Source organism: Schistocerca piceifrons, chromosome X, assembly GCF_021461385.2.
Source record: "Schistocerca piceifrons isolate TAMUIC-IGC-003096 chromosome X, iqSchPice1.1, whole genome shotgun sequence".
NCBI lineage: Eukaryota > Metazoa > Arthropoda > Insecta > Orthoptera > Acrididae > Schistocerca > Schistocerca piceifrons.
In genome coordinates, this window is record NC_060149.1 from 407,158,040 (window position 1) to 407,182,875 (window position 24,836).

At 41.6% G+C, this 24,836-nt stretch overlaps 1 protein-coding gene across 3 annotated transcripts in view; it reads right to left on the reverse strand.

Annotated features, from left to right (window-relative positions):
• The window catches only part of LOC124721320 (elongation of very long chain fatty acids protein AAEL008004), a 331,184-nt gene that overhangs the window by 50,949 nt on the left and 255,399 nt on the right, over nt 1-24,836 (reverse strand). For all 3 annotated transcript variants that reach the window (XM_047246231.1, XM_047246232.1, XM_047246230.1), the window contains exon 4: nt 12,781-12,856. In XM_047246231.1, the coding sequence (XP_047102187.1) occupies nt 12,781-12,838 (58 nt within the window). In that variant the 5' untranslated portion in view covers nt 12,839-12,856. The remainder of the gene's footprint in view (nt 1-12,780; nt 12,857-24,836) is intronic.

The following is a 24,836-nucleotide window of genomic DNA, read 5'->3' on the forward strand; positions in this document are numbered from 1 at the left end:
TGAAGTTAGAGAGGATTTCATAACAACACATTATTGTCACAGAATCCATTAGATTACAAGTCCTGGCATGAAGAGCACATTTTAATGAAATAAAGGCATGCAGTCATAACAACCTGTAGTTTCTTGATGATCCACAATAAGTTTTAAGTGCGGAAATGAGAAAGAATATAACACCATTTTTGTGACTGCTTTAAGAAAAGAAGAGAAATAAACTGAAAAATTGGTGTCTACATCTTATTCGCAGTGACTGGAGGTGAAGATCCCCACACTCAGCATTGTTAAAATAATGGAACAAAATTTCTGTGAAATCTGCTAACACTGATCATTCGTGTACTTCGACTACCATTTTTTACTCCAGTGAACAAGGTTGTCTGCAATATCATAGAACGTATAGTACATATTTGTCCATATAGGTGGCCAGATGTACATGAAGCAAAATGGCTGATTATTTGGATTCTCTGTTAGACAAGATTTTAAAAGATCTTGTAGTTGAAACCTATTTACAAAAGAGTGTGTATAAACAGCAATGTGTGATGACAGTACACACTCTTTATGAGAAGTCACTTGCAGACAGTAACTGCAGACAGACATCAGCTCCCAGCAATAGTAAAAAAAAAAAAAAAAAAAAAAAAAAAAAAAAGGGTTCAAATGGCTCTGAGCACTATGGGACTTAACATCTGATGTCATCAGTCCCCTAGACTTAGAACTACTTAAACCTAACTAACCTAAGGACACCACACACATCCATGCCCAAGGCAGGATTCGAACCTGCAACCGTAGCGGTCGCGCGGTTCCAGACTGAAGCGCCTAGAACCACTCGGCCACACCGGCCAGCCAGCAATAGTCAAAAATTGTAAAAGAACTGTCATAAAGAACTGTGCAGATAACTACACACAAGTGATTTAGAGCCTCAGTAAATATCTACCAAAGCCAGTGTTTCAAAATTATAGCTTTGCTGAAAGGCAAAAATTGAACTTCTGTCTTTAGGTTGTTGTCTCGAAGCACCCAACATGCGACAAGAATACATTAACGTGATGCAAATTCTACCACGTCCATGTCACAGTCACAGTCTCTGTGCACTTTTGATGTTTCCAACTACTTCACAGGTGAGTAGTAACTCCAAATACGACAGAAGGAGCCTCAACTGCTTACTTTGAGAGCGAAACTAATAGTAAGAAAAGAGCAACATTATTTAGTTTTTCAATGATTTAACAACTTTTAACATCTTAAGCTCGCAGAAACTCATCAAACGGATGACCACCAGTGGCACTGCACACATTACAATATCATCTATTGTCAGAACTGCTCTTTGGGTTCAAAATCCTTTGGCCTATTGCTAACACGTTCTGTCTATGATTCTTCAGAAAGTACTTCATGGTTGTCAGTTGCTTATGAATAAATCTTCTCACACACAACCTGGCACCGTCTCTTCAAATTTTACTGTGTGAACAGTTCTTTGCTGAAAACCTTGGCCAGTTCTCTGAGAATCCAATGACCCAATTTCTTGTAAGTTTCTATACATGGTGATAAATTTGAACCATTCTCAAATGGTATCCGTACAAGATCCATATTGTACAGCAACATGCACCTAAGGACTCACAACGACATGTTGACTTCACTCTCCACTTTCTCACTAGGATTGAAGTTGACGAGTGCTGGCCCTGGACCATCTTATGGACATATGATGCTCATTTTTCTTAGATGGGCGAGGTGAACACACAGAATTGCCGAGTGTGGGGATCTTCACCTCCAGTCACTGCGAATGAAGTTCCTCTGTACGGTGAAAATGTCACCGTATGGCATGGCTTCACAGTTACGTTCATCATTGGACCCTTCTTTTTTGAACAGGTTGGTGCTCAAGGACCAGATACATGCAGTGTGACAGGCCAGCATTACTGTGATATGCTTCACCAGCACATCATACCCGCACTACAGGAGAGAGACACATTGAACTCAATATTTTTCATGCAAGATAGGGTCCCAATGCACATCACTTGTGAAGTTCACCCGCTTCTCTGAAACACATTTGGATACGATCAAATTATCAGCTGATCATTTCAAAATGCTTGGCTGGCACGATCACCTGATCTCATTTCCTGTGATTTCTGATTTTGGGGCTACCTAAAGGACAGGGGAACATTCACACATGTGCTGATCTCAAGCGCAGCATATCAAGAGAGGTAGCTGGCATACCCACAGACGTGCTTCATTCTGCTGTGCAGAATGCAATCCTGCACTTTCAGACTCTTCTGAGCACTGATGGGGGCCATATTGAGCCCCTTTTGTAGCAGTAATGGTAACGGTATGTGATGGTATGATGTACCATTGCAGCACATCAAAAGTGTTTCAGTTATATTGATTCTGCATTATTTCTCTTATCCATGTCCTTGAAACTAATGCTACCAAGTTTGTTACTCATAAGGTAATTAGTTACCATGTTATGATGTGCTAAATTGGGTAAGTGGTAATTAAAGTGCATTACTCACAGAGATTCAGTGAGGGCCTTAATTGCCATATGGCAACAAAACTTTGTAGGTATTCTAATGCATTAATGCGCGACTGATTTATGCTGGAAAAAAATTATTTCCAATTTTAGCTACCAGGTGCAAATCTGTCTTTGTCAGTGCAAGAAAAATGGATTAGTAATGAGACATGGGCAGAAAAGATCAAATAAGTGAGAAAGACATAATCTTGATTTTGTTATGAAGGACCACTTACACAGTTTGTTTAGTATCAGCACGAGAAATGTTGACGAGATGCTATACAGCGCCAGATTTGCATCTGATATTCAAAATTGGAACTAATTTTTTTCCAGAGTAAATTGGCTCTGCATTAATACATTAGCATATCTACCAAGTTTTGCTGTTGTACTGTAATTACAGCCTACAGCAGACTTCTGTGAGTTGCTGCACTTTAATTATAACTACCTGGTAGTTTTGGCACCCTGCACCTCAAACCAAAAACTGACTGGGGATAGCACCTAACAGAGCAAGGACACTGCTGACCATTAAAATTGCAATACCGTGAAGACAAAATGTGACACATGTCAAAATTGCATAACATGTACTACTGCATACAAGTGATTATAATTTCAGTTCAACTATGCATAGTAGATAGGAGTAATGCCGTCTAATTCTCTACATAAGGAAAGATTACATTTTTCATTCAGAAATAGTATTTGAATGTCCATTGTTTATGAGAAGACTGTGGTATATGCCTCTATGGTGATATTCCTAGCAGTATGTGTTGGAATTTGACAGTGGCCAGATTGAGGCCCTTCAAGACTGCAGTTTATTATTCCACAACAATGCTGCATCTCTTGGTAAGGATCTCACAACTGTGATACAAATATGGAATTGATAGGTTCAGGGAAGGTCACAATGAGCACTTGACAGATCAAACATACCATTCATGTGACAGTGGATGACTATATTGCCAAGTCAGGTATGATAGGACAGAAAATGGGCTTGTTTGCAGTAAGATAAGCCTCCACAAAGACAGCATGATGATTTCTGGATCACCATGGGCTGTCAAAGCACCAACCATTATAATGGTTTACTTTGCTGCAGCACCAGAGTTGTACACCCACGGACAACACTGTGGACAGGAGAGGTACCCTGTCATCTTTTCATACGAGTCCCAGTTCTGTATACAACACCACAATGGGCACATCTGTGTATGGAGGCTTCGAGGTGAAGGAATGTTGTCAAATTGCATTCATCATCGTTATATGGGAGTGCAGCAGCTACCGCGCCAGTACGGATGCCACTGAGTACACAAAACCACATGGCTGGTAATTTCTACAGTAGTCATTTGATTTCATGTGTTAATATCTGTGCTTGTGCTCTTCTTTGTGGACTCTGTGACATGCTGTTTATAATGTGGTTATCTACCTTGGCACAGAGGAAATTCGACTGTTGCCCTTGCCTTTAAGTTCTCCAGATCTCTCACACACTGAAAACATCTTGTCATGGAGAGACTGGCATGCCTCAACTCATCAGCCTTAACAAATGCCAAGCTGTTTCCTAATCATCTACAGTCGAGTCTGCAGGGAGAGTGAAGGCAGCACATAGGCTACCACGGACAGAGGTGTGGTGTGGAGTCAACAAGCTCCACTTTGTCTAGTGCTGGTATAACACTGGCAGCCATGGGGTGGGCCGCAGTGGGTGGAAGAGGAGAAGGGGGGGGGGGGGGGGGCGACAACCAGCCGTGTTTTTCATCACGCACTGCTGGTACTGCTTGTTGCGTCATATTGTGCATTATGCTAAGCTACGAGTGAATTCGATCACAATTTTTGTTTGGCTAATGCCAGCTGTACCGTAGTCATTTTAGTGATTTATCAGAGCATTGGCAGGCCGAAGTAAATAGACATGTACCGACTTCCGCTGGTCTGGAACTAGGGAGTCCTGGTTCAGGCTGTTGTGTGCAAGTAGTGCAAAAACAGGAGTACCATACCCAAGAAACGAATGATTAAGTTTGTTTTCAAAACGACCATTCAGCGATGTTGTTATCATTAATTTCCTGTCTTCATTCTGTAGTTTAAGAACTGATCAGAGAATTTGTATTGAATGTTGCTTTTGATGAGTCACCTATGAGTAAAACAAGAATTTACGAGTCGTGTAAGTGTTTTAGAAGTCGGGTGTGAAGGTTTCCAGCACTTACACTTGAACATGAGGTTTGCTCCAGACGCAGACAGATGCGATACACAAATTCCTGCCGTCCGGCCTCTAACCATCGCTAACATTGTTAAAACCCATATAATAACGCCGATTCCGTACAGCGACGACAGAAGAGAAGGAAGAAGGAGAGGAAGTAGATGAAGACCATCTTGCTTCGGCCGCTGGCAATTAAGAATCAGTTCTACAAAGCAATCCGAGGGTAATTTTCCGAGGTGCTTCCAATTCATCTAGTATTCACAAATGGAGCTTCCGAAACATGTTTACTTAAGCTATAATTATGCCAGTTGGCATTAAAAAATAAAAATGAATGGTAATGCAAGAAATCGAGTAACATGATCAGATGTAAAGTTATCTAGGCAGATACTGTTATAGATGGCATCAAAGTTGATTCTTTTTAAATAAATGGCCAGTAGCATTTTTGTTGTTGTTAATTATGTGTTCATATCCAACAGGAACGTCTCAGTTCTATCTTTTAATTTTGAGTGTCAGCTTAGCGTCATTGGTATACAAAAATATCTCTTGAGATTATTTTGAAGGTCCATTTCCTGTCTTGGTAGGTAAGTTGGATTTAATCATATAGAGATGTAATTTATAATCGACAAATAAAAAAGGTGATATATTAACAATACAGGAAGATGTACTTTGTGTATACTAATGAAATACGCTTAAATGTTAGGTATCAAAGTAATCTACCGTAACAAAATATTATGTGGACACACATTTGAGGTAAAGTAAGTGTTGTGTATCTTCTGTAACATACGGTTCTTGGGGTCAACTATACTCCGTTCATCATAAGAATAAACCTTATGTAAACATTAGGCAATGTATTCTTCCGCGTTTTATGGAACCTCATTGGGATTTCGTTTCACTTGGAGCTGAAGCCAAGCTGTCTCGTGTAGTCTAGTATAATGAGGATATTTTTAATGCTGCGCGTGACGCACACATCGACTCGGCGATTATGCGGGGCAACATCTTTGCCGACGCATTTAACTTGGACAGCACTGACCAGGCAAATGATCAAACTAACCTGTAGTGTTGTGAACAGCTGCAGTAAAGCAGTAAAAAGAGACGAGCAGAGAACAATATAGCTTTGAATGTCGGGACAGGCATATGTATTGATTTATCTAAAGCTTTTGACGTCACTGACCATAATGCTCAAGCAGAAGATTGTCCAATTAGGAATTAGAGGTATATCCAATGAGTGGCTCAAGACATACCTATGTGGTCGCAAACAGGTGGTTGAAGTGCAATATAGTGACCATAACAAAATCAGCTACTACTATTCAGGATATGAAAATGTGAAATATGGCGTCCCTCAAGGATCAGTATTAGGACCCATTCTGTTTCTCCTCTATGTCAATGATCTTATGTACAACAGGTATTGCCAAACTACCCTCAAATTTGCAGACGATACAAGCTTCCTTATTAGTAGTAAAACAGAAGAAAAAACTAAAAGACTCTGCTATCCACACAATGAACAGTGTAGAATTGTGGTTCAGCTATAACAAACTAATTATAAACAAAGAAAAGACAGTACCACTGAACTTCTATAATGTAAAAGGCAGACACCACCCAAACATAGAAATAGAACTTAGCAACAGAGTTCTTGAAAGTGTTGACAGCACAAAATTTCTGGGACTCTGGCTCCAGAACAACACAAAATGGGAGGTACACATTGAATATTTGCGAAGAAAACTAAGCAAAACCTGTTACATGATACTGATCTTAAAAAATTGTTGCAGCAAAGCCAGCCTGTTAAATGTATACTACTCCTATGTGCATTCTGTAATTAAATATGGCATAATCTTCTGGGGCAATGCAACAACAAATATTAAACTTTTCAGGATGCAAAAGAGAACATTAAGAATTGTTGAAGGGGTAAACAATACGAAATCATGCAGACCCATATTCAAAAAACTGTCAGCTCTTCCTCTTCCTTGCATTTTTATCTACAAAACATCAGTTTTCATCAAACAATATGTTGATAGACACCCAGATATCTTATTAATAAATGAAGATATACATGCACACAATACAAGCCAAAAATCTGACCTTCATATGAAACAGGTGAGAACATCATTGTGTCAAAAAGGCACACTACATACTGGGATTAAGATTTTCAATAATCTACCTACCCATATTAAATCAGCAGGTAAACTCTGTAGTTTTAAGGCTGAAGTAAAGGCATATTTAATTGCTCATTGCTTTTACAGTCTGACAGAATACATAAAAGCCAAACAACAAAAATAAAGATGCATTATGAATATTCTACTTTGTATGTTGCCTGTAATGTTTGTTGTATGTATGAATCTTTGCTAAATTACTTCAATATCTAGTCCTTAGGATTGCAACACAAACTGTATTTTATCTTGTAAATGCCTAACCATGTCCAATATCGTTGTATATATTCTATACATGTAGGATTTGAAGGACTAAATAAATAAATAAATAAAAGAAAGGAGGCTAAAATTAACAGACAAAAAACCTGCAAATGCTGGGCACACACTGTATAACAGTTTACTGCAATGTATAAAGACATCTGATCGATATTTGCCCTTACAGTGTTAAAGACTTAAATAATGTGTATGTATAAATTTTTTATAAAGTACTTTAATGACATTTTCTGTGAATATTCTATAAAACATATTTATATGTACTACCTTTTTGTAAATAGCTATGTATTTGCAAGATTTATGTAAAAATGAAAGTGTCCAATATCATTGTAATAAATGATCCACAGACAAATAAAGAATAAAGGAAATAACGGTAAAACTCAGGCGATACCCTTCTTAGATGAACACATATTTACCCTACAAAACAACGAGCATATTCAAACGACGAGTATTTGATTTTTCATTTTTCTCAAAAAAATTAATTGTGTAATTTTTTCTTAACTTCAACAATCTTTAACCATATTTTATAAAATATCGATAATTAAGAATGAGTATTTGCAATGAAAACCATAATTTTACATGTGATAGTTAGTTAGTTAGTTATGTGTTCCATTGATCAACCTCACAGTCACCGTTACGATGTGGAAGGTGTCAAGTGCATAAGAAATGCACACATGAATAATTTTTTTTTTTTTGAGATTAAAATTTTTATCACCTACCCCATTCCCTTAAATGGCACAAAATGTGTATATTATACCTGTAGATTTATTTACTCCTATTCAAGAATTCAACTATGGTATACAAGGAATTGTCATGGAGATACGATTTCAGTTTATTTTTAAAACTATTACTGTTATCTGTCAGACATTTCATTTCACCTGGTGATTTATCGGAAAAGTTTTACAGCAGCTTATTTTACCCCTTTCTGTGCCAAAGATAGCTTAAGTAGAGGATAGTGTAAGTCTTTCTTTCTTCTGGTATTATAATCATGAATGTCACTGTTGTTTTTAAACTGGTCCATATTGTTGAGAACTAATTTCATTACTGAGTAAATGTACTGTGAGGCTGTTGTAAGAATTCCTAATTTTTTAAACAGATGTCTATAAAATGTGCTCCAATGAGTCCCACACATTATTCTAACCACTTTCTTTTGAGTAGTGAATATTTTTTTATCAAACTGTTGAGTTACCTCAAAATATTATTCTGTATGACATCAGAGAGTGAAAGTATGCAAAGTATGTTAGCTTGCTAATTTATATATCCTCAAAATTAGCAGTTATTATGATTGTAAAAGTTTCTGAACCTAGTCACTTTAGGAGATCCAAAATATGAATTTTCCAATTAAGATTCTCATCTACATGTACACCCAAAAACTTAGTATTCTCTACCCTGGCTACTGACTTGACTTCTATTGATATTTTACATTTATTGAAGGAACAGTACTTCTTGCAGTAGAAAATTGGATATACTGCGTTTTTTCAAAGTTTGGAGGAAGCCCATTCACAGAAAACCAAACAGTAACTTTTTCAAAGACATTATTTATATTATTTTCTATTGGAGTTTCTTTTACTGGATTAATAATGATGCTTGTATCATCAGCAAACAGTGTCAGTTTAGCTTCTTCTTTCAGATAAGAAGATAGATCATTTACATATATGAAGATCAGAAAAGGCCCATGATCGAACCCTGTGGAATACCTAATGTAATTGCAACACAGTCTGATGAAGTGGGAAATTTCCTTAAGTCACTTAAATGGTATAATGAGACTTACTGCTTCCTGTTCTGAAGATATGACTTAAACCACTCATACAATGTTCCATTTATACCATAGAATTGTAATTTCTGTAACATAATGTCATGGTTCAGACAATCAAATGCTTTGGATAAGTCACAAAAATTCCTGTTGGTGACATTCTACGATTTAAAGACTATATTATGTAGGCAGCGAAATTGTATATTGTTGTTTCAGTAGAACAGTATTTTTGAAATCCAAACTGTGATTTACTAAGTATCCAATTACTGCTGAGATGGGTAGCCACTCTTGAGACATTACTTCTTGACGATTTTTGACAATGCTGTAAGCAGGGATACTGGCCAGTAATTATTGATATCTGTGGTGTCCCCTTTTTTGTACAGAGGCTTGACAATAGCATATTTTAATTACAGATGTGACTTGTAACATTGTTTTAGTAACTTGCTAGAGATGTCACCTATGTAATTAGAAACTAGAAGACGTGCAATTTTCTTGAAAAAATGATGGTGAAGTACGAGTAAGTTACCATATATTTGAGGAATTTCGTATGTAAATGATTTAAGTATTCAAACAGAAAAAAAAAATTACAAACCCAACGGGTTTCGCACAGCCGCCCGCTAGCGCACTCCATTATTGCTCAACGACGCTATCGATTACACCACGCATGTAATGGGAAATATCTTTCTTATATTTATTACGTGAACTGCTTATCCATTTCAGTTACTGTTTTTTATGCTCAAGTAGTCAGACATACTTTTATTTACATTTTCATCTGAACACTCATCCGATGTTTCTTTGTCTTAACGTGATTCACTATGTCAGACCTTCAACAATGTCCAGTACCTAAGTTTGATTCACACAACGTACATTCTGCAGTGTCTCCACTATCTGTGATAGGAGTAACTCACTTTTTACGAGGGCGTGCTGAAAAGTAATGCCTTCGAATATTGTATGCTGCTGTCAATATCGGTTGACGTATTAACGTCATGCATATTACCCTGTCGACTTTCCCGCTTCGTTGCCGCGGCGAATACATTTCTCCTGACGAGAGATCAGTTTATTGATTCTGTTAATGTTGACTGTTTGACTTTGTTCTTTGTTGACGGAGCCATAACCTCACCTCCGCTTGCACCGCTTCTAGCGACAGAGTGTTACAACTTAGTGAGAGAAGTGGGAAAGTTGACCGAGTAATATGCATGATATGTAATACCTCAATCGATATTGAGAACGGAATTGGACATGGACTCCAAATTCGGAGGCATTACTTTTCAGCACGCCCTCGTACTTGCGCAGTAAACTGCAAATCAAGCATCCAGTAGCATAAAATGCTTTAGTCGCGGAATCACAAAAAACGGGACGTTTGAGTGTCCCCCCAAAAAATTCCAAGGCGGTAGAACATTTTGGAACAAAAAACGGGACGATTGGATACCATACGTCACAGGCGAACCTTGTACACCCCCGCGAGTGACTGTCTACTCTGAGGCTGGGGGGTCACGCCTTTGGTGGATGAATGATAATGTGGTTGCTACATGATGATGCTCCTACAGACTGTCCTCTTGGGTGTGGAGCAAAAACACTAGAACAGACAGAACATTCCCACTGCCTGTTGTGTTCCAAGGGGTCCTTTCAATCATTGAAATCTATTCTTCCGAAGATATTTGACCACCACCTTCAAGTGGTGTACCTCCAGTGGAAAGCATTTCCAGCCATCTCTCCATATGACCTTTTTTGCTTCTAATCTTCTCAGGAATCATTTCCTACAGTTTGTGCCCATTTAGAAAAATCGCCCTGTGTATTTAATTTTACACAGGGTGTTGGGAAATTCCCGTTAAAAACTTCCAGGATATGTAGCATGGAGTGACTACGTAATATTTTGAACAGGAACCCATGCCCGGAAACGTACCATTTCCGTGTTACAATCATTTCAAAAGATGTTGGTTAAGTGACCACTTTTACAAGTAGGCTATTATATTAGCTGTGATCCAGTACATCACTTGTTTTACAGTTCTACCCCTTAGCAACTAAAGAAATTCCTCGTGTACTCGTTGATGGGTTCTCTTCAACGTGAGGCCCTACAGCCTCTTCCATTACGAATGTTCGGCGTCTTCTTGGAGCACCACAGTCACGCCCGCTGGCGGTAAAGGTAACCCTTGTATTGTATTGTATTGTATGGAACTGGGGACCTAGAAACGACAGAGACGCTTCGTCCTCACCGTAGCCCTCAGTGGTTCACAACCCCGGCCCCCAGTGGACCCCCTGGGAACGTCTCACACCAGACGAGCGTAACCCCAAAAGTTTGCGTGGTAGAGTAATTATGGTGTACGCGTACGTGGAGACAGTGTTTGCGCAGCAATCGCCGACCTAGTGTAACTGAGGTGGACTAAGGGGAACCAGCCCGCATTCTCCGAGGCAGATGGAAAACCGTATTACAAACCATCCACAGACTGGCCGGCATACCGGACGCCGACGCTAATGCGCCGGGTGGATTCGTGTCGGGGACCGGCACACCTTCCCGCCCGGAAAGCAGTGTGTTAACCGAACGGCTAACCGGGCGGGCAAGGTACCGCTTTCTCGAAGCCGTTGCTTAATTGAGCCGAAAATGGCACACGGTAGAGCCATACGTTGCAGATACGAAGGTGACGAGCAACTCTTCCATTACCGTGAGCTTCGCCATACGGAAATGAAATGAAAAAAAAAATGAAATGAAGGATCACGTCGTTGTCTTCTGCAACTGTATACTCAACCATGTTGCTCTAACAGTCACAGACACATGAATGAGGCTCGAACCAAGTCAGACCGGGACGATAGACGTCAAATGACATCAGCGAATCCGATGTAAGCTCACGTCCCCCCCCCCCCCCCCCCTGTCCGCAGCTCGTGGTCGTGCGGTAGCGTTCTCGCTTCCCACGCCCGGGTTCCCGGGTTCGATTTCGATTCCCGGCGGGGTCAGGGATTTTCTCTGCCTCGTGATGACTGGGTGTTGTGTGCTGTCCTTAGGTTAGTTAGGTTTAAGTAGTTCTAAGTTCTAGGGGACTGATGGCCATAGATGTTAAGTCCCATAGTGCTCAGAACCATTTTTTTTCGCACCCCCCTCCCCCCCCCCCCTCCCTCACCATGACTACCCTATTGCACATCTATCATACGAATCGGCTGTTGTCTGCTCAACTCCTCTACAAGTCTTAGAAGTCTGTAGCGGGAATTTCCGAACACCCTGTGTTATTAAAATCATAGGCATCTGCGGTATGTAAATGTGAGGGCGTCAGCAATTTATTTTGTGGGAGAGGTTAGAGCCACTACCAAACTGTGACCCTTGACTCAGAAACGAATCCTTGATGGGTGCCAGATTTAATATGTAAATTGTGACTTAGTGAAGGAGAATTATAATTAATTAATTTATGTAATGTTCAAAAAATATTCTAAAAACTGCAGCACAATAACAAGTACGAAACCGTAAGCAGTATTAGTATTTTCAACCGCAAACAGGTAACGGCTAATTTTCCCTAGAAAAACTGGGTAGTAGAGCTCTTGAGGCCCAGACCACAGAGACCTGAAGCATGTGCTACATGGATTAATCGGATCTGTGTAGCTAGCTACCACAAAGGGCATTCGTCATATAGTTGGAAACAAGCAAGCACAACAGTGCAACACGACATTCACTACCACAATTACTACAATACTATACAAACATTTTTGTTGTTACATCTATAACGTGCTAGCAAACCTGCTCCTGCGATAGGCCTATCTATATATGCTTCATCACACATTTTGAAACAAGCAAGCACAACATTGTTAGATCTGCGGACTACAATAACAACGATCTGAGAAAAAGTGAACAGTATGGAAAGCAATGAAGCCTTTTCGCGCTACATGAAATTCCTAGTGTATATTCACATTCTTCAGCTGTCGTAAACGGTATAAATTAAGAAAAAAACTAATAGATGTATTGTATATTTACCTCCTTGTCTGTCCATTAAGTCCTGGAAATCGTCTATTAAACTGAGGATGGCTGCCATGGTCTCGCGTCAACCTTCCTGCAACAAAGACGTGAACCATTTAGTCTTAATAACGTAGTGTGTTAATCGTTGAACAGCACAATTATGTATCCCATTCACCTCCGATTTGTCAACTTATCTACCATTCCTCTAATGAAACCCTCGTGTACCAGTGTTGTGATTGACATAAGTTACAATTAACGAATAATTTGAGTTGTTAGAGAGAATGCGGGTGGCCTAGCAACAAAATAAGTTTGAGCGTCAATGATCAAACCTACCTGCTTCATTTGTCATGTACACTGTTGAGAGAAAATATTATGGCCACTGCCGACCACGATACTGCATACTGCCTGGCGGCGTTGTGGACACGTGATAAATCCTGACTCAATAAATATATCGAGGTGCGGTTTTCGCCAAGTTATATCGGACAATATGGCGAATTTCGTGACATTCGCAAGTAATTGTTATCGTTTATGATCGCCAAATTACGATACGACTTCATTTTTTACTAATATAACAGGCTATATACTTTTCTCTGTGGCATTTTAAAGAATCTTGTAAGAGAACTTCAACGACAGAACTTGTATGATACTCGATTAAATAGTATCAAGATAACAGCGCCGCAAACCATTGTCCCGCCGCCAGGAGAAGAGGTTCCACAAAACGTCTGCCCTATTATACCAAATGTATGTCTGGCACGGTTCTTGTATTTACCTGTGTGATTGAAGCTGTGTTCTACTGTTGTAGCAATCAGATAACTTGCTCGTACGGTTACTCGGGCATTCAGAATGTATACGACAGTTGAGAACTATTAGAACAGAAGTGCGGTTGTATGCTGAAGAATATCCATATCGTGCCAAGCACTCACAATCTGTCTTTGCAGATATTACAAAAAAAGTTCTAGAAACTGGAAGAGTCGAGAATAAACTACGCCGAGGAAAAAGAAGAGCAGCCAAAGAAAGAAATGAAACAAATATCATTTTAGCAGCAGTTAACACACAATGCAAATGCCAATAAGAGGCATCTCAGAAGTCCGAGAGGGATCAACCAAACGAATGCTCTACAAATACTACATTCCATCGCATTTCATCCTCTCGACATTTCACTGCTTCTAAGCTTCATGGCAATGACTTCCAAAATTGGTTACAGTTCTCCGAATCTTATCTAAGAATCGTTAACTGACGATGGGCGAGTCAATTTTCGCAATGCGCAGTAATCGTCAGATGAAAATCCACATAAGATTTCACACACATTTTTTTGCAAAATCCACGCTGACAAAGAAATGAATAAAAACAACGCTCTTGGTCTATCAACGCTTGCTAAGTGTTTTTCAAGACCTGCATCATTGTTCCCCGTTTTATTAATGAGAATCTAAATACACTCAAGTATCTCAGGTTCCTAAGATATGCTGCCGCCAAAGTTACTGGAAGACATCCCATAACGCAATCATTGTGGTACCAACATGACGAATGTCCCTCCCATTCCACACCTGTAATGACAGACACTCTTAAGAGAAAATTTAGATATTGGAACGATCGTTCAGAAATGGTCTGCACATCCACCAAGCTTAACATTTCTGTAATTTTATCTGTGGCAAAAATTAGCATGAGAGGTCTGTTAGGAAACACCGACGACTCCCGAAAGCATGAAATGCCTAATAATACGGGCCTGTGCTACCGTTAACTCCAGATGAAATTCAACATGTAGCATTGTTTTTCCAGAACCACTTTAAAGCGTGTAGCAGTGCTCAAGGTCAACATATTTTGCACTTGGTACGACAGCGGTGATGGTAAACACACGAACCGTAACTGGGTTATGTGCTTGCATACATTTGGTGTAATAGGCCAGACGTTTGTACAATCTCTTTTCCTGACGGCGGGGCAGTGGTTTCCGGCGATGTTACTGAAATACTGTTGACCAAGTTCCATGCATATTATGTCACTGAAGTTCTCTCAGAAGCTTCTTTCAAATGACACAGAAAAAAAGTATAGTTCTTGCAGAAAATGAGAGCGACTATAAACGACAAAAATTACTTGCGAACTTCTGAAATTCGCCATACTGGAAATTTGTGGTAAGGTATTACGGGACCAAAGTGTGTGTCGTAATTCGGTGACTATAAACGACAAAAATTACTTGCGAACTTCTGAAATTCGCCATATTGGAAATTTGGAAATTTGTGGGAAGGTATTATGGGACCAAACTGCTGGGTCATCGGTCGCTAAGCTTACGCGCTACTTAATCTAACTTTAACTTACCCTAAGGATAACATACACACCCATGCCCGAGGGAGGACTCGAACCTCAGACGGGGGAGTCGCGCGATCGGTGACAAGACGCCTGAGACCGCGCGGCTACCCCGCGCATTCGCCATATTGTCCGCTATAAGTTGGCGGAAACCGCACGTCGATATATTTATTATTTCTAACCTCGCCCTGTCTAAGCTGAGCAGAGACGAATGGGTTATCATTCTAGCGACGATACGGGCCGCAGATGACGAAAACAACCGAAGAAAACGACTTTGACAAAGGGATGCCTTCATGCTTGATGTCTTCTTCGATCGTGATCGCTTATCTCTGCGGGATAATGGTCCGTGCCACAAGGCCAGAATAGTGCTACAGTGGTTTGAGGAGCATGTTAGTGAACTCACGTTGAAGTCATGGACACAAAATTCACCTGATCAGAGCCTGATGGAACACTTGTGGGGCGCTATAGGGCGCCAGCTCCTTACCCACATAGCACGAGCCCATAATTTATGGTAATTGCGTGACCTGAGCCTAGATATCTGGTGCCACATACCTCCGGAAACCTATGAAGGACCCGTCAAATTCATGCCACGCTTAATAGTTGCTGAATTAGATTCCAAAGAGGAGCGAATACGTTAGTAAGCAGGTGCCCATAATGTCTGACTCATCAGTGTAACGATCGGATTGTTGGAACTGAAGGTTACGTAATGGGTGGCTATAGGGTTGACAAAACTTAAACTAAAAAGTCAGGACTAAAAAATACTCACAATACATATTGGTTATGGAAGAAAGCCTTCTCAAAGAGAAAACTAGTAAGAAATTTTGTAATTACTCACGTAGATAAGTTAGACGTGCAATAGAAGAAGAACAGATGATGTCCTCCTAAAGAGGGGATCCGCGAGTAGGAGACTGGTATAACAGGAACTCAAAAAGTAAGTTACACGTTATTATGGGAGACCAAGTAAATTTTATTCAATGCTGCACTGCACATCAAAGAGACACAGATACACTACTGGCCATTAAAATTGCTACACCAAGAAGAAATGCAGATGATAAACGGGTATTCATTGGACAGATATATTATACTAGAACTGACACGTGATTACATTTTCATGCAATGTGGGTGCATAGATCTTGAGAAATCAGTACCCAGAACAATCACCTCTGGCCGTAAAACGGCCTTGATACGCCTGGGCATTGAGTCAATTGTGCTTGGATGGCGTGTACAGGTACAGCTGCTCATGCAGCTTCAACACGATACCACAGTTCATCAAGAGTAGTGACTGGCGTATTGTGACGAGCCAGTTGCTCGGCTACCATTGACCAGACGTTTTCAATTGGTGAGAGATCTGGAGAATGTGCTGGACAAGGCAGCAGTCGAACATTTTCTGTATCCAGAAAGGCCCGGACAGGACCTGCAACATGCGGTCGTGCATTATCCTGCTGAAATGTAGCGTTTCGCAGGGATCGAATGAAGGGTAGAGCCACGGTTCGTAACACATCTGAAATGTAACGTCTACTGTTCAAAGTGCCGTCAATGCGAACAAGACGTGACCGAGAAGTGTAACCAATGGCACCCCATACCAACACGCGCCGGGTGATACGCCAGTATGGCGATGACGAAAAAACGCTTGCAGTGTGCGTTCACCGCGATGTCGCCAAACACGGATGCGACCATCATTATGCTGTAAACAGAACCTGGAGTCATCTGAAAAAATGTCGTTTTGCCATTCGTGCAACCAGGTTCGTCGTCGAGTACACCATCGTAGGCGCTCCTGTCTGTGATGCAGCGTCAAGGGTAACCGCAGCCATGGTCTCCGAGCTGATAGTCCGTGCTGCTGCAAACGACGTCGAACGGTTCGTGCAGATGTTTGTTGTCTTGTAAACGTCCCCATCTGTTGACTCAGGGATCGAGACGTTGCTGCACGATCTGTTAGAGCCATGCGGATAAGATGCCTGTCATCTCGTCTGCTAGTGATACGAGGCCGTTGGGATCCAGCACGGCGTTCCGTATTACCCTCCTGAACCCATCGATTCCATATTCTGCTAACAGTAATTGGATCTCGACCAATGCGAGCAACAACGTCGCGATACGATAAATTGCAATCGCGATAGGCTACAATCCGACCTTTATCAAAGTTGGAAACGTGATGGTAGGCATTTCTCCTCCCTTACACGAGGCATCACAACAACGTTTGAGCAGGCAACGCCGGTCAACTGCTGTTTGTGTATGAGAAATCGGTTGAAAACTTTCCTCATGTCAGCACGTTGTAGGTGTCACCACCGGCGCCCACCTTGTGTGAATGCTCTGAAAAGCTAATAATTTGCATATCACAGCATCTTCTTCCTGTCGGTTAAATTTCGCGTCTGTAGCACGTCATCTTCGTGGTGTAGCAATTTTAATGGCCAGTAGTGTACGTGACACTATTTCTCAACACAGTCCCCAAATCTCTGTAAACAATGGTGGGAACGTTCCAGCAATCGTTCAGTTCGTAGACGGTAGAAATCCGCTCCTTGATCACGGAGGACTGATGATACCAGCTGTGTTGATATGCGTCTAAAAAAAGGAACAGGAAGTGTTACGTACGTAACAAAACATTCACTTATCAGGGAATGACCCTAATGCAGGAGTAATGAGTGAGCAGGGAAACTGGAATATGTAACCCCGTCTGACAATGCGCCACTGTTGTTGTGCAGTGGTCTTAACGAGTGAGGACAAGTGCAGCTTACTTCCTGAAGCCCCTAAGTATATACAGAAAAATAACAAAGTGTTGAGATTCATCTCTACGTATGAATGAACCCGAAAGGGACATGGAATCATGCCGACTCAGCGACATGGCCACCTGGCGCTAGGTTTATCAGTTAGGATCATTGGCGCGAACAGTCCGATCGAGGTGGTCCCACAGATTCTCGATTGGGTTTAAATCTGGGGAGTTTGGTGGTAAGGGGAGTACTATAAACTCATTCTGGTGTTCTTTGAACCACGCACATGCACTTCAAATTGTGTGACATGTTGCATTGTCCTGCTGGTAGGTGCCATTGTGTCGAGGAAAAACAAATTGCATGTAGGGATGGACATGGTCCCCAGGAATAGATGCATACCTGCGTTGATCCGTTGTGGCTTCCAGAACGAGGAAATCAGCCATAAAATGCCACGAAAAAATTCTCGAGACCATAACGCTCCCTCAGCCGGCACGGATCTTTCCAAAGACTGTTGGGAAATATTTCGCGCCGTACTCGCTAACGGCCATCCATAAAACGTGATTCATGTCTATGGGCCACCTGTCGCTACAAAGTGGACTCTTGCAGTGCTGGCGTGGAAATTCCAGATGTTGGGACATGTCCTGAGGCATCAAGTAATCGTCAGTTTGGTAATGATGGGAAGTACGAAGGAGTAAAAATTATCGAGGAAGGTCAAAGGATACTCTTAGCAGCTTCATATGGATTTGGGCTGCAGTCGTTATTTAGAGATGAAGAGGCTTGTACAGGATAAACTAGAGAATAGAACTACATCAAACCAGTATTCAGACTGAATACCACAACAACAACAGCAGCAACAATAACAACACTATTAAATACATATCACACGAGAGAGTGTATGTACAGAGCTGCCAGAGTTAGAATTCCGAGATGCAAGTTGGAATTCCGCATTGACACTTGCAGCTGTGGGTGAACGCTCACCGAAGGTCTGTTTCAGTGAGTTTAAAACGTGCAATAAATTCCGAACGTCTCTTTTATGTAATTATTTTACGAGCCAAATTCTTCAGTTTGGACTGATGAATTTTTGAAGTGAGTGAAAATGACGTCGTTAAGCTGAACAAACAGGAAGAGTGCTTTTTAGGTGGTCTTTAGCAGGGTAATATTTTCCTCTCGGTAGCCTAAATGAATGGAAGAGTCCATTATGTAACGTATCATAGAGCTGATTGTGAGGCAATGACTCCCAAACGACTGGCCCGTAGCCATGTGGTCCCCGCTGCAGGTGGCTGTATGTTCTTCTTCTTCCAACAGATTAAGGAGAGTTTGAAGGCCCTCTCATGCAGTCATCGTGACTAGAAGTGGCGGTCGGTCAGATAACAGCATCATACAGATCCCACTGTTTGTACACTGCCCAGCTATCTCTGCTATCTCTCTTCTCGTAAAAGGAGAAACAGAGTCCGACATATATGCATCGTCCTATAATAAAAACGACTGTACGAGACAGTACAGTGGCTTGTACACTGGAGTCCACATCGACGGCTACTTTTCTTTTCAAGGTCCATTCGGTAGCGAAATTGAAACCACAGTGAAAATCAAACATGTTTTGTTTGTAACATTTAGCTACATCCTCCAGCTGCTTCGCTGCGCAGTCGCTATTCCGACTTACACATTTGTCGTAGCGGTGCACCGGCTTTTCAATACCCGCGTCATATAAGGCAGCCGCCTGCGTTTTCAGCCAATTTTCTACTCTTGTACCAATTCTGCTTGTTGATTGTAAAGTGGAAGTTTATTCATATATATATATATATATATATATATATATATATATATATATATATATATATATATATATATAAGGGTGGACCCAATATTGAACCCTGTGGGACTCCCTTTGTGATTTCTCCCCTGTCACTAAGTTTTCTACCATTCCGACATTGTGTAAATTACTCAGCACACTCTTTTTCATTCTGTTTGTTAAGTACTATTTAAACCAGCTGTGTGTAGAGCCATGAATTACATAAAACTTGAGTTTTTCTAAGACAGTAAAATGAGCTACACATTCAAAGGCCTTGAAAAGAGCACAAAAAATACCAACTGACGATATATTATTATTTAAGGCTTGTACCTTTTGGTGAGTGAATATACAAATACCAATCGCAGTCCAGAAGCTCTTCTGGAATCCAAACTGTTTTTCGAATAATTCTGAAAAAGATATCAGTATGGAAATTGGGCTATAAGTCTGTCTTGTCATCTTTCTTATGGAGAGGTTTAACAGTTGCATATTTTACCTGTCTGGGAAAATTCCCTGTGCAAGAATTCACATTCGCTTGTTCTGAACTGACCTTCTGTTCTGAATTGACGTTCTCAGGTAATCCTGGTCCAGTCGCTGAACAAGATCATCGGTTGATACGCGCTTTCTTCCCTGACCGTCTGATCATAAACGTCTGTATGTCCTCCTTCAAAGTTCCTGCACCGTTGTCGGACTTTGGTGCCAGACATGACAGTTACGTTATGTGGACTGCATGAAATCAAGTGGAACCGCACTAAATAAAGATATCGAATGACAGCATGCACTTCAAACTTGGCAGGAGACACTATTGCCCCAGGCATGTTTACGAGCTCACTGTGCGCTCAGAACTCGTAAGTGCGACGTGACGCGGTCGACAGTAGAGACACAGCGCAACGTATCTGCGCAGAGCTTCATTGGATTTTCGCTGTGGTTTTAATTTCGCTACCGACAGGACCTTGAGAAGAAATAGCCCTCATTCGTAAAGAATGCTTCAGATAAAGTGTTTTTCTCTGCATTTAACAAAATAATAGGTGAAAGGAATATTTATTTAGATAGATGAACGTAAGAAACTTTAATATTTCTGTGAAGTTGTGAACCTAGTTTATGTAATTATTTTATCAGATAGTTCCAGCAATGAGTTAAAATGTTTTAAATAGAAGATTACTTTTTCTGTCATGTGACAGATGTACACTGCCTGAAAAAAAGAGTGAATGAAGCAGGCAGAAAACTGGGTGGGGTGTCAATGTACCTTCGTACAAGTACATACCACCTACGGGGATTTAAATGATTATAGCTGCAGTTCTCTATGATTATAGCTGCAGTTCTCTATGAGAGGTAGAACGCCTAGCATAGTACAGTCACGTTGTTCATGTTTAGTGTTGTTACCAGGCCTGGTAGGGTATATAAGAGTCGTTGACTACATCAGGTGCTGAATGATTACTGTGAAGGACTAGTGCGAGACGTCGTTATCAGCACCTGACAGAGCTCCAAAGTAATCTCATCGTAGGTCCTCATTTGGCCAGGTGGTCGAATCGTGCAATATCCATATTTATGGTGCATTCAGATATGGCTGTGACCTCACGTTGGACTGCATGGGAACGTGAGGAAAGGCATATTCGTCGTCAAGGTTCTGGTCCACATCTGACCACCGAATTGGAGTATCCTCCTAGTCTGCCGCAGACACATACACTCTGTGATCAAAAGTATTCGGACACCCTCAAAAACATACGTTTTTCATATTAGGTGCATTGTGCTGCCACTTACTGCCAGGTACTCTAGATCAGCGATCTCAGTAGTCATTAGACGTCGTGAGAGAGCAGAATGGGACGCTCTGTGGAACTCACGGACTTCGAAGGTGATCAGGTGACTGGGTGTCACTTGTGTCATATGTCTGTACGCGAGATTTCCACACTCCTAAACATCCCTAGGTCAACTGTTTCAGATGTGATAGTGAAGTGGAAACGTGAACGGACACGTACAGCACAAAAGCGTACAGGCCGACCTCGTCTGTTGACTGACAGAGACCACCGACAGTTGAAGAGGGTCATAATGTGTAATAGGCAGACATCTACCCAGATCATCACACAGGAACTCCACAATGCATCAGGATCCACTGCAAGTACTATGAGACTTAGGCGGGAGGTGAGAAAACTTGGATTTCATGGTCGAGCGCCTGCTTATAAGCCACACATCACGCTGGTAAATGCCAAACGACGCCTCGCTTGGTGTAAGGAGCGTAAACATTGGACGATTGAACAGTGAAAAAACGTTGTGTGCAGGGACGAATCACGGTACACAATGTGGCGATCCGATGGCAGTGTGTGGGTATGGCGAATACCCGGTGAACGTCATCTGCCAGAGTGTGTAATGCCAACAGTAAAATTCGGAGGCCATGGTGTTATAGTGTGGTCGCGTTTTCATGGAGGAGGCTTGCACCCCTTGTTGTTTTGCGTGGCACCATCACAGCACAGGCCTACATTAATGTTTTAAGCACGTTCTTGTTTCTCACTGTTGAAGACTGAGAGACTGATATAGACTGGGAGACTCAAACGTTCATAACGGGTGGCAGGGACAAAGAATCCAGTGAAATTTTTTTAAGTGCTTTTTCTGAAAACTACCTTGAGCAGTTAAACAGAGAACCGACTCGTGGCGATAACATATCAGACCTTCTGGTGACAAACAGACCCGAACTATTTGAAACAGTTAACGCAGAACAGGGAATCAGCGATCATAAAGCGGTTACGGCATCGGTGATTTCAGCCGTAAATAGAAATATTAAAAAAGGTAGCAAGATTTTTCTGTTTAGCAAAAGTGACAAAAAGCAGATTACAGAGTACCTGACGGCTCAACACAAAAGTTTTGTCTCAAGTACAGATAGTGTTGAGGATCAGTGAACAAAGTTCAAAACCATCCTACAATATGCGTTAGATGAGTATGTGCCAAGCAAGATCGTAAGAGATGGAAAAGAGCCACCGTGGTACAACAACCGAGTTAGAAAATTGCTGCGGAAGCAAAGTGAACTTCACAGCAAACATAAACATAGCCAAAGCCTTGCAGACAAACAAAAATTACGCGAAGTGAAATGTCGTGTGAGGAGGGCTATGCGAGAGGCGTTCAATGAATTCGAAAGTAAAGTTCTATGTACTGACTTGGCAGAAAATCCTAAGAAATTTTGGTCTTATGTCAAAGCGGTTGGTGTATCAAAACAAAATGTCCAGACACTCTGTGACCAAAATGGTACTGAAACAGAGGATGACAGACTAAAGGCCGAAATACTAAATGTCTTTTTCCAAAGCTGTTTCACAGAGGAAGACTGCACTGTAGTTCCTTCTCTAGATTGTCGCACAGATGACAAAATGGTAGATATCGAAATAGACGACAGAGGGATAGAGAAACAATTAAAATCGCTCAAAAGAGGAAAGGCCGCTGGACCTGATGGGATACCAGTTCGATTTTACACAGAGTACGCGAAGGAACTTGCCCCCCTTCTTGCAGCGGTGTACCGTAGGTCTCTAGAAGAGCGTAGCGTTCCAAAGGATTGGAAAAGGGCACAGGTCATCCCCGTTTTCAAGAAGGGACGTCGAACAGATGTGCAGAACTATAGACCTATATCTCTAACGTCGATCAGTTGTAGAATTTTGGAACACGTATTATGTTCGAGTATAATGACTTTTCTGCAGACTAGAAATCTACTCTGTAGGAATCAGCATGGGTTTCGAAAAAGACGGTCGTGTGAAACCCAACTCGCGCTATTCGTCCACGAGACTCAGAGGGTCATAGACACGGGTTCACAGGTAGATGCCGTGTTTCTTGACTTCCGCAAGGCGTTCGATACAGTTCCCCCAAGTCGTTTAACGAACAAAGTAAGAGCATATGGACTATCAGACCAATTGTGTGATTGGATTGAGGAGTTCCTAGATAACAGAACGCAGCAAGTCATTCTCAATGGAGAGAAGTCTTCAGAAGTGAGAGTGATTTCAGGTGTGCCGCAGGGGAGTGTCATAGTACCGTTGCTATTCACAATATACATAAATGATCTGGTGGATGACATCGGAAGTTCACTGAGGCTTTTTGCAGATGATGCTGTGGTGTATCGAGAGGCTGTAACAATGGAAAATTGTACTGAAATGCAGGAGGTTCTGCAGCGAATTGACGCATGGTGCAGGGAATGGCAATTGAATCTCAATTTAGGCAAGTGTAATGTGCTGCGAATACATAGAAAGATAGATCCCTTATCATTTAGCTACAAAATAGCAGGTCAGCAACTGGAAGCAGTTAATTCCATAAATTATCTGGGAATACGCATTAGGAGTGATTTAAAATGGAATGATCATGTAAAGTTGATCGTCGGTAAAGCAGATGCCAGACTGAGATTCATTGGAAGAATCCTAAGGAAATGCAACCCGAAAACAAAGGAAGTAGGTTACAGTACGCTTGTTCGCCCACTGCTTGAATACTGCTCAGCAGTGTGGGATCCGTACCAGATAGGGTTGATAGAAGAGATAGAGAAGATCCAACGGAGAGCAGCGCGCTTCGTTACAGGATCATTTAGTAATCGCGAAAGCGTTACGGAGATGATAGATAAACTCCAGTGGAAGACTCTGCAGGAGAGACGCTCAGTAGCTCGGTACGGGCTTTTGTTAAAGTTTCGAGAACATACCTTCACCGAAGAGTCAAGCAGTATATTGCTCCCTCCTACGTATATCTCGCGAAGAGACCATGAGGATAAAATCAGAGAGATTAGAGCCCACACAGAAGCATACCGACAATCCTTCTTTCCACGAACAATACGAGACTGGAATAGAAGGGAGAACCGATAGAGGTACTCGGGGTACCCTCCGCCACACACCGTCAGGTGGCTTGCGGAGTATGGATGTAGATGTAGAAGAACAATTCGGGGATGGCGATTGCATCTTTCAACACGATCGAGCACATGTTCATAATGCACGGCCTGTGGCGGAGTGGGTACACGACAATCCCTGTAATGGACCGGCCTGCAGAGTGAACTGAATCCTACACAACACCTTTGGGATGTTTTGGAACGCTGACTTCGTGCCACTCCTCACCGACCGACATCGATACCTCTCCTCAGTGCAGCATTCCGCGAAGAATGGGCCGCCATTCCCCAAGAAACCTTTCAGCACCTGATTGAACGTATGCCTGCTAGAGTGGAAGCTGTCATCAAGGATAAGGGTGGTCCAACACCATATTGAATTCCGTCATTACCGATGGAGAGCGCCACGAACTTGTAAGTCATTTTCAGCCACGAGTCCCGATACTTCTGATCACAT